This window comes from Electrophorus electricus, chromosome 8 (genome assembly GCF_013358815.1).
Source record: "Electrophorus electricus isolate fEleEle1 chromosome 8, fEleEle1.pri, whole genome shotgun sequence".
Classification (NCBI taxonomy): domain Eukaryota; kingdom Metazoa; phylum Chordata; class Actinopteri; order Gymnotiformes; family Gymnotidae; genus Electrophorus; species Electrophorus electricus.
The window spans coordinates 3163288-3174181 of record NC_049542.1 but is presented as its reverse complement, the minus strand read 5'-3'; the positions used below and the strand labels follow the sequence as shown (position 1 = coordinate 3174181).

The following is a 10894-nucleotide window of genomic DNA, read 5'->3' as shown; positions in this document are numbered from 1 at the left end:
CGATAACATCGCACAACCACAGCCGCGATTCCTCCGCCGTCATCGCTTTTAGTGTAGCGGACGGTAGAAAGAACCGGTTTTACCGGGGGGGGGGGGTAGATAGAGCGAGAGGGAGAGAGAGAAAACACACTAGCCAGAAGCAGCACCTGTCCCATGTACGTGTATTTCTGTAGCTCCGTGTTTCAGTAGAAGAGAAAATGAGAGCGCCGTCGTGTTTCGGTGTTTCCTAAAAGCGTGTGTGTGTGTGTGCGTGTGTGTGTAAAGTGAGAGGAGCATCTGCGTTCCCTTCGTGTAAGCAACGACAAAAACAGAAACACACACGTTTCTTTATTTGTTTACAGTTTTAAACATTAGCTATAACCACGTAGCTTCCAGAAGCTCTGCCTTGCCCTATAATCCCAAAACCTTCAGCCAGAGTGAGTTTCTCCCGTCCGCGGCGGGTTTAGTCACCCTGAAACTAAAATGCAGAGTCACGTCTGGACGACGGTCAGGACTGCCGGCACACCGGCCGGACACCTGGGAGCTCCAGTCCGGAAAGTTTCAGCGCTGTACGATAGCTGGAGTGGCAATCTGGAGTTGTTTTTCATCTATTTAAAACAACCTTCACCAAAAATAATAATAATAAAATAAATCCAGCATTAAACTGGTTATTGGTTCTGAACTGGAAGAGAGTAACGGAGTAGAGCAGCTCGGCGCACACATTGCAACTGGACCATTGGGGCGTCGAAACCACCGAAACTGGTACTGACGTCGTCCCCGGCCCAAAAAAAAAAAGTCATCTTGATTTTTTTAAAGATATTGGTATGATGGAAGTCATGCACCATACACGAAATGATCATGGACCTCCGACCCTCAGCCAACAGACGTACGAGTCCCCGCACCATACAACACGGCGCGTCGCCCCTTCCAAACTCAACCGGAATAAACTGGACATGTGCTAAAACTGGCGAGTTGCGACAGCCGCAGATAACCAGTAACTAATTCCAAAAAAACAAAAACCAGACAGATAAACCATTAAGAAATATGTGTGAGAGAACTTAGTAGCTACATTTGCCCATGTTCTTCAAAGCCCTTGACGAAGCGGGCATCGGGCGCTGACCTGCGGTCAGCGACTCCCACCCGTGTAACGACCGAATGGCCTGGCTGCTTTAAGGTAAGAGCTGATCCCGGGTCAGTTCTCATTCCAGGCTCCCGACTAGCAGCTAAAGCCGTTTCCGCTTGAGTGCTGCACGTTTTCCGTCAGCAAAAGAGCAGGAGAGAGAGAGAGAGAGAGAGAGAGAGAGAGAGAGAGAGAGAGAGAGAGAGAGAACAAACAAGCAAGCCACAGGGGGGCGCTACAATCGGACTGCAAGACTTAAAACAATTACAAATGTCCAGTGGCATAGCAGCATCAAATAATAAATCATTTTTAAAAACCTGGACAGAAATATACAAATAATAATGATGCATAAAAATGACAATTGCTGAGTTCCATGCCTTAGCAACATTTGTTACAGAGCAAATTAAGCGATTAACCAAGTAAAAGAATTAAAATACCGATACACGAACCGAGCTGTTGTGTGTGTATCCTATAAAATACTGGTCATTCTCCACACACACACACACACACACACACACACACACACACACACACACACACACACACTTCAGTATGTCCATACTATGATGACCCAAGCCTGGTCAACTGACAGTACTGTTCGTCTGGTCTTTCACAGGAACACGACTGAGAACTGCTAAAAAATACAAAAGTGTACAAAACAGACGAGAAACAAGTCGGGGTTTGAGTCCTTCCATTTCCCAATCTAAAAATATATCTATATATCTTACTAGATCTACCCTATACTGGCTTTCAGACCATCTGGAGATATGACACTTTATATATGCGTGTGCAAAAGGGATATTCCAGGTTTGTCTGTGGCATAAACGCTCGTCGGGGCATGTCGCTTCCTCGGGGCGTGTCCCAGAGCCGAGCCCCGCCCCCATGCTCCGCCTTCTCCATGTCTTCATGATGGGTGTGTCTTTCCAGGCCTGTGGCAAGTTGCCCTCTGCTGCCCCGTGCTGGCTGGCAGCTGCAAGCCTCTAACAGAGGGGCCAGCCTGCTCCGAGTCTCTCTCTCTCTCCCCCCCCCCCCCCCCTCTCTCTCTCTCCCCCTCGTGCGGGGCCTGCGGCCTGCGCTGACGTCCAGCTCTGGCTGAAGCCTGGGGCTCAGTTAAAGCCCAAGCCCGCACCCTTGGGCCTCTGGGTGGCGCGGAGCGGTTCGGTGATGCCACGGCCCTCGGGGCCCAGACCCATTCCCGGGGACCAGCCCATGTTCTGCAGCATCCGGCTCCCCATGTTGGACTCCGGGATGGGAGGGGCACCTTCTCCTACCACTCCTGAGAGAGAGAGAGAGAGAGAGAGAGAGAGAGAGAGAGAGAGAGAGAGAGAACTACTGACCTGTACAGTCCTGTCAGGCTGGGTTGACACGCTACTCTTTGCTTTTCACATGTTTAGCCTTGAAATCGCATTTGATTAGCAGCTGGTCTGCCTACAACAGTGGGATCGCAGCAAGGAGCGACTACGTCGAACCCGGCCAGGACGCTCCCCCGCTGGCTTGGTCTCGCCACGGAGGTCAGGGTGAAGGACACCCGAGGTCAGCGGGTGGACAGCGCAGCAGAGCAGGCGGGCGTGTCGGCCGGGTTGCGTCGTTCGGCCATTCCCTGACCAACGGCGTTTATTGGCTCACCTGTTTCTCAAGGATCAAGAGAAGCAGAAGCATCGAGCGCTGTTTACCCATCGTGAGCTGGTGCCTCCCTGCTTTGTCTGATCTGGGATAAGTGTCACCTGTGCTGACACCCTCAGCACAGGTGCGAAAAGCACGATACACTCAGGATTTCCCCCCGCCCCAAAAATTTCAATGATCATGCGCTCACAAATCTCACAAGCATCTCCTTGTTCACAGAAGTCACGTGCCTGGTACTTGTGGACGTATCGTATAGTGATAACGACAGGCTCTGATGTATCGCGTATGTGTGTGTGCGTGTGTGTATGAGTGTGTGTATGCGTGTTTGTGTTTGTGTATGCGCGTTTGTTTATGCGTGTGCGTGTGGGTGCGTATGCGTGTGTGTGTGGGTGCGTATACGTGTGTGCGTGTGTGTGCGTGCATGCGTGTGTGTGCGTGCATGCGTGTGTGTGTGTGTGCGCGCGTATGTATGTGTGTGTGCGCGTATGTATGTGTGTGTGCGCGCGTATGTGTGTGCGCGTATGTATGTGTGTGTGCGCGTATGTATGTGTGTGTGCGCGCGTATGTATGTGTGTGTGCGCGTATGTATGTGTGTGTGCGCGCGTATGTATGTGTGTGCGTGTATGTATGTGTATGTGTGTGTGTGTGTATGCGCGTGTGTGTGTATGCGCGCGTGTGTGTGTATGCGCGTGTGTGTGTGTATGCGCGTGTGTGTGTGTATGCGCGTGTGTGTATGCGTATGTATGTGTGTGTGCGCGTATGTATGTGTGTGTGCGCGTATGTATGTGTGTGTGTGTGTGTGTGTATGCGCGTGTGTGTGTGCGCGTGTGTGTGTATGTGTGCGCGTATGTATGTGTGTGCGTATGTATGTGTATGTGCGCGTATGTATGTGTGTGTGCACGTATGTATGTGTGTGTATGCGCGTGTGTGGGTGTGTATACGCGCGTGTGTGTGTATGCGCGCGTGTGTGCGTATGCGCGTGTGTGTGCGTGTGCGTGTATGCATGTATGTGTGCGTGTATGTATGTGTATATGTGTGTATGTATGTGTATATGTGTGTATGTATGTGTATGTATGTGTATATGTGTGTATGTATGTGTATATGTGTGTATGCGCGCGTGTATATGTGTGTATGTGTATGCGCGTGCGTGTATGCGCGTGTGTGTATGCATGTGCGTGTGTGTCTATGCGTGTATGTGCGTGTGCATGCGTGTGTATGCATGTGTGTGTGTATGCGCGCGTGTATGTATGTGTATATGTGTGTATGTATGTGTATATGTGTGTATGCGCGCGTGTATGTGTGTATGTGTATGCGCGTGCGCGTGTGTGTATGCGCGTGCGCGTGTGTATGCGCGTGCATATGCGCGTGTGTGTATGCATGTGCGTATGTGTGTGTGTCTATGCGTGTATGTGCGTGTGTGTGTATGCATGTGTGTGTATGCGCGCGTGTATGTATGTGTATATGTGTGTATGTATGTGTATATGTGTGTATGTATGTGTATGTATGTGTATATGTGTGTATGTATGTGTATATGTGTGTATGCGCGCGTGTATATGTGTGTATGTGTATGCGCGTGCGCGTGTGTGTATGCGCGTGTGTGTATGCATGTGCGTGTGTGTCTATGCGTGTATGTGCGTGTGCATGCGTGTGTATGCATGTGTGTGTGTATGCGCGCGTGTATGTATGTGTATATGTGTGTATGTATGTGTATATGTGTGTATGCGCGCGTGTATGTGTGTATGTGTATGCGCGTGCGCGTGTGTGTATGCGCGTGCGCGTGTGTATGCGCGTGCATATGCGCGTGTGTGTATGCATGTGCGTATGTGTGTGTGTCTATGCGTGTATGTGCGTGTGCGTGTATGCATGTGTGTGTATGCGCGCGTGTATGTATGTGTATATGTGTGTATGTATGTGTATATGTGTGTATGTATGTGTATGTATGTGTATATGTGTGTATGTATGTGTATATGTGTGTATGCGCGCGTGTATATGTGTGTATGTGTATGCGCGTGCGCGTGTGTGTATGCGCGTGTGTGTATGCATGTGCGTGTGTGTCTATGCGTGTATGTGCGTGTGCATGCGTGTGTATGCATGTGTGTGTGTATGCGCGCGTGTATGTATGTGTATATGTGTGTATGTATGTGTATATGTGTGTATGCTCGCGTGTATATGTGTGTATGTGTATGCGCGTGCGCGTGTGTGTATGCGTGTGCACGTGTGTGTATGCGTGTGTGTGTATGCGTGTATGCGTATGCGCGCATGTATGTGTGTATGTGTATGCGCGCGTGTGTATGTGTGTATGCGTGTGTATGCGCGTGTGTGTGTATGCATGTGTGTGTGTATGCGCGCGTGTATGTATGTGTATGTATGTGTATATGTGTGTATGCGTGTGTATGCGCGTGTATGTATGCGTGTCTGTGTATGCGCGTGTGTGTGTGTGTGTATGTGTGTGTGTGTGTGTGTATGTGTGTGTGTATGCGTGTATGAGCGTTTGCATGTGTATGCGCGTGTGTGTGCGCGTGTGTGTGTATGCATGTGTGTGTGTATGCGCGCGTGTAGGTATGTGTATATGTGTGTATGCGCGCACGTGTGTGTGTATGAGTGTGTGTGTGTGTATGCGTGTGCGCGTGTGTATGTGTGTGTGTGTGCGTGTATGCGCGTGTGCATGCGTGTGTGTGTATGCATGTGTGTGTATGCGCGCGTGTATGTATGTGTGTGTATATGTGTGTATGCGCGTGTGTGTGTATGTGTGTGTGTGTATGCGTGTATGCGCGTGTGCATGCGTGTGTGTGTATGCATGTGTGTGTGTATGCGCGCGTGTATGTATGTGTATGTGTGTGTATGTATGTGTATATGTGTGTATGCGCGCGCGTGTGTATGCGCGTGTGTGTATGTGTGTGTGTATGCGTGTATGCGCGTGTGCATGCGTGTGTGTATGCATGTGTGTGTGTATGCGCGCGTGTATGTATGTGTATGTGTGTGTATGTATGTGTATATGTGTGTATGCGCGCGCGTGTGTATGCGCGTGTGTGTATGCGTGTATGCGCGTGTGCATGCGTGTGTGTGTATGCATGTGTGTGTGTATGCGCGCGCGTGTATGTATGTGTATGTGTGTATGTATGTGTATATGTGTGTATGCGCGCGCGTGTATGTGTGTGTGTGTATGTGTATGTGTGTGTGTGTATGTGTATGCGTGTGTGTGTATGAGTGTGTGTGTATGCGTGTATGAGCGTTTGCATGTGTATGCGCGTGTGTGTGCGCGTGTGTGTGTATGCATGTGTGTGTGTATGCGCGCGTGTAGGTATGTGTATATGTGTGTATGTATGTGTATATGTGTGTATGTATGTGTATATGTGTGTATGTGCGCGTGTATATGTGTGTATGTGTATGCGCGTGCGCGTGTGTGTATGCGCGTGTGTGTATGCATGTGCGTATGTGTGTCTATGCGTGTATGTGCGTGCGTGTGTGTGTATGCATGTGTGTGTGTATGCGCGCGTGTATGTATGTGTATATGTGTGTATGTATGTGTATGTGTATGCGCGCGCGTGTGTATGCGTGTGTGTGTATGCGCGTGTGTGTGTGTATGTGTATGCGTGTGTGTGTATGAGTGTGTGTGTGTGTATGCGTGTATGAGCGTTTGCATGTGTATGCGCGTGTGTGTGCGCGTGTGTGTATGCATGTGTGTGTGTATGCGCGCGTGTAGGTATGTGTATGTGTGTATGTATGTGTATATGTGTGTATGTATGTGTATATGTGTGTATGCGCGCGTGTATATGTGTGTATGTGTATGCGCGTGCGCGTGTGTGTATGCATGTGCGTATGTGTGTCTATGCGTGTATGTGCGTGTGCGTGCGTGTGTGTGTATGCATGTGTGTGTGTATGCGCGCGTGTATGTATGTGTATATGTGTGTATGTATGTGTATATGTGTATGCGCGCGCGTGTGTATGCGCGTGTGTGTGTATGTGTATGCGTGTGTGTGTATGCGCGTGTGTGTGTGTGTATGCGTGTGCGTGTATGCGTGTGTATGCGCGTGTGTGTATGCGTGTGTATGTGTGTGTGTATGCGCGCGTGTGTGTGTATGTGTATGTATGCGCGTGTGTGTTTGTAAGCGTGTGTGTGCGTGTATGCGCGTGTATGTGTATGCGTGTGTATGCATGCGTGTGTGTGTGTGTGTGTGTGTATGCGTGTGTATGCGTATGCGTGTGTGTGCGTGCGTGTGTGCGTGTGTATGCGTATGCGTGTGTGTGCGTGCGTGTGTGTGTGTGTATGCGTGTATGAGCGTTTGCATGTGTATGCGCGTGTGTATGCGCGTGTGTGTGTATGCATGTGTGTGTGTATGCGCGCGTGTAGGTATGTGTATATGTGTGTATGTATGTGTATATGTGTGTGTATGCGCGCGTGTATATGTGTGTATGTGTATGCGCGTGCGCGTGTGTGTATGCGCGTGTGTGTATGCATGTGCGTATGTGTGTCTATGCGTGTGCGTGCGTGTGTGTGTATGCATGTGTGTGTGTATGCGCGCGTGTATGTATGTGTATATGTGTGTATGCGCGCACGTGTGTGTGTATGAGTGTGTGTATATGTGTGTATGTGTATGCGTGTGCGTGTATGCGTGTGTATGCGCGTGTGTGTATGCGTGTGTATGTGTGTGTATGCGCGCGTGTGTGTGTATGTGTATGTATGCGCGTGTGTGTGTTTGTAAGCGCGTGTGTGCGTGTATGCGCGTGTATGTGTATGCGTGTGTATGCATGCGTGTGTGTGTGTGTGTGTGTATGCGTGTGTATGCGTATGCGTGTGTGTGCGTGCGTGTGTGCGTGTGTGTGTTAAACAGTGATCTGCTCTGATAGCGCGTGCACCCCTCCTTTGTCTTTGTTTATCGCTCTTTTTTGTGTACTAATCCCATTAAGCCATCACTTCCTCTCCCGGCACCTCATAAACTTTCAACTGTGCTTCTTGGACAACACAGATGATAAACATGCTGACCTCTGACCCCTGCAACTCCCCCCACCCCCGGTAACACGTGGACGCGTGGGTACTGGAAGGGGTCAGGGCCGTACGAAAGAAAAGCACTTTGCATCATCCCCTGGCCCCGGACCCTGGCAGGAAGTGATGCATTACGACGAAGCGTCAGTGCCTGCAGCCAGGCCTCTGCCCAGCCAGTCACGTGACCTCCCGAGAGGAATTAGTGCTTTGTCATAGCAACAGCCTGAGAGCGCGCTGTGATAGGCTGCTGTGAAGAGGAGCACTCTGACTGGCAGGGGGAGGAACGCAGGGGTTTTTCCAGCGCACAGGCAAACATCATGACCTGGTGACGACAGGCGATCAACACTCAGCTACGGGTGTGTGTGTGTGTGTGTGTTTGTGTGCGTGTGTGTGTGTGCGTTACCTGTGCAAGAATTACCCATAGGTGCAGCCTTACGCCTTCTCTTGACATCACCTGTACACAACGAGCCAAGGTGACCACTCGTCTGCCTGTTCACACACACACACACGCGCACACACACACAGCAAGAGCTCATGGCTCAACGCCCAAGCGGACAGGCCTGTATTAACATCGCTTCAGGCTGCGTCCGTGTAGAATAAAAACACTCATGTTCGGCCCCAAAACAAAAGCTGTAACTATGGTAACCCCTGGGGTGCGGTGGAGCAGGCCATTGATGTCCCCCATTCTTACATGCATTTAACACCTGGGGGCGGGACGCGTGATGCACTGTGACCTCAAATGCTTTCAGACTACAAGGAAAGCAACAATGTGTACTAGATGAAAGGTCAAAGGTGTACTTGGGGTCGGGGGTCAACACACTTACCTGTTAGCAGTCTTTAGAGAGCAGCTTCTCCTGTGGCCCCGATCGGCTCTGGAGTCCCAGTGACACTGCATGCAAGCGCACACACACACACACACACAATAAAAATAGGACGCCTTCACACTCTCTCTCTCTCCATCACACATGTCCACGCCCCCAGGCACAGTAGTCTAGCTCACCTGCTCATGTCTGGACCCAGGGCCGAACCACGGGCTGCACGGTGGAAAATAAACATCCCGGTTAGACTGAGCCTAATCTACAGGCCACACGAGTGCGCGGTGCAGTAGCAGAGAGCATGGCAAATGCAGAGAATGGATGTTTTAGTAGCGCGCGCGCGCGTGTGCGTGTGTGTGTGTGTGTGTGTTTGTGTGTGTGTGTGTGTGAGAGAGAATTAAAATGCTACTTACTCATGGGAATGCGGATCTTGAGACAGTCGGGGTAGTCTCTCCGCACATCCACCTACTGAAGAAGCACCCTAGATATATATATATATAGAGAGAGAGAGAGAGAGAGAGAGAGAGAGAGAGAGAGAGAGAGAGAGAGAGAGAGAATACAGAAGAATGGAGAGTAAAGCAGGGAAGAAACAAAAAAAAAAAAAACCACTTAGTGCAGCGTTGTACAGTAAACACTGAGGTGTAAAACTTTTTGGCAATTTGCTGGATTCAGGGTAGGGCACGCACGCGCACACACACACACCCACCCAGCCACACACCCAACCAACCACCCACACACCCACCCACCCACCCACACACCCAACCAACCACCCAGCCACCCACCCACCCACACACTCAACCAACCACCCAACCAACCAACCACCCACCCCCCCAACCAACCACCCACCCACCCACCCACCCACACCTGGGACTGCTGCAGAGAAGCCTGTCGAGCCAACCTGGCCTGGAATCCTGAACACAAACAGACAGTTTGTTTAGACTGCTCTCTAGAGGACAACCATGTGAACTGCAGTGCTCCTTTCAAACGCTCAACGGGCTGAGAATGCATAGCAAAGACAATATAACATGTCGTGGACCAGTTGTGTGTGTGTGTGTGTGTGTGTGTGTGTGTGTGTGTGTGTGTGTGTGTGTGTGTGTGTGTGTGTGTGTTCCCACCTCGTTGTGCTCCCTGGGACATCAACGGGAACGCCCCAGTGAGGATGCTGTTGAACACCGGGTCGTTAAGGTCCAACTCGGCAGACTCCCTCTCCCACCACGGAACCACGCCCGCGATCCCACAAGCCCCGCCCGGTTCCCCCTCGTAGAACCAGTCGCTTTGCTCGTCGTCACCTTGGAAACAGCACGCAGCGCGGGACACATTTCCACAGCATGCATGTCAAGTCTCTTCACAGGAAGTGTCCAAAAAAACATTTAAACCGTTCAGCGGAAAACAGAAAGACAGAGCGAGGACGCCAGTACCTTGTCTGCCTTCGTCGTTGGTGTACAGACCTCCATCGCTACTGTTGCTCACACTGCTAGTTTCACTACCACACACACACACAAAGTTGCACACATATTACTTTCCCAGCACAGCAGTCAAGAGTTTGTTTTTTTTTAACAACTCGGAACGTCTTAAGTGAGACGTTGTACCTGGAGTGCCACCTCAGATTCAGGAGGGTTTAAAGACAGTAAAGACCAAACACTAACCAGCTGTCACTCATATCTTCATCGGACACCTTGTGCTCCTCAAATTCCATTTTGTCTTTTCCGGAAGGCGCCGGCTCCTCGCTCTCCACGACCACGCCCTCGTCCGTGGTGTCCGGCGCCAGGCGGGGGGCGCCCAGCTTCCTCTTCTTCACCCTGCCCTTGCACACATCACTTCCTTTCCCTTCCTCCCCAAGCCCCGCCTCCCTGACCCCCCCTCCCACCGGTTTAGGAACAGGCGGCGCCTGCATCGCGGCGACCTCCAGCGGCGGATCCACGGCCATGCGCTTCACCTTTCGCCGCCGGCGCAGGCTCCTGGTGCCGAGGCCGTCGGCGCCGCCCGCGTCCTCGGGCCACAGCGGACGCTTGCCCCGGCCCGGCTCGCCGGCATGGGGCGTGCGTCGCTTGGCCCCCACCTGCTCGTCCGAGTCGCTGTTGTTGTTGTCTCGGGCGTGGGCGCCCCCGGCCGCCGCAGACGAGCGGTAGTCCTTGTGCTCCTCCAGGCTGGACTCGGAGCCGTCGCTCAGGTGGCAGGAGTCCCACGGCGGGTGGGGATTGTCGGAACGGCGCTTCCTGCCCCGCCGTTTGCGCGCCTGGCGCTTCAGGAGGCAGCCCACGGCCAGGGCGTGGTCGCCCCCGCCTCCCCCATCGCCAAACCCACCGCGAGCCTGCTCTGAGCTTTCCTCCAACGCGGACACCAGGTCATGGACCAGCTCGTCCATCGTCCGGC

General features: G+C 51.8%; 1 protein-coding gene across 2 annotated transcripts in view; it reads right to left on the bottom strand.

Annotated features, from left to right (window-relative positions):
• Positions 1 to 2139: 2139 nt before the first annotated feature.
• gpatch2 (G patch domain containing 2) overlaps positions 2140 to 10894 on the bottom strand; it is an 11546-nt gene continuing 2791 nt past the window's right edge. The window contains exons 2-10 of one of the 2 annotated variants that reach the window (XM_035529279.1): positions 10168 to 10894; positions 9940 to 10004; positions 9637 to 9810; positions 9386 to 9432; positions 8935 to 9002; positions 8707 to 8740; positions 8531 to 8595; positions 8110 to 8195; positions 2140 to 2375 (exon numbers count right to left, since the gene is read on the bottom strand). The exon at positions 10168 to 10894 is cut by the window's right edge and continues 8 nt beyond it. In XM_035529279.1, coding sequence (XP_035385172.1) covers positions 2206 to 2375; positions 8110 to 8195; positions 8531 to 8595; positions 8707 to 8740; positions 8935 to 9002; positions 9386 to 9432; positions 9637 to 9810; positions 9940 to 10004; positions 10168 to 10894 — 1436 coding nt within the window. In that variant the 3' untranslated portion in view covers positions 2140 to 2205. The remainder of the gene's footprint in view (positions 2376 to 8109; positions 8196 to 8530; positions 8596 to 8706; positions 8741 to 8934; positions 9003 to 9385; positions 9433 to 9636; positions 9811 to 9939; positions 10005 to 10167) is intronic. The other variant, XM_035529280.1, reaches the window with a different exon arrangement.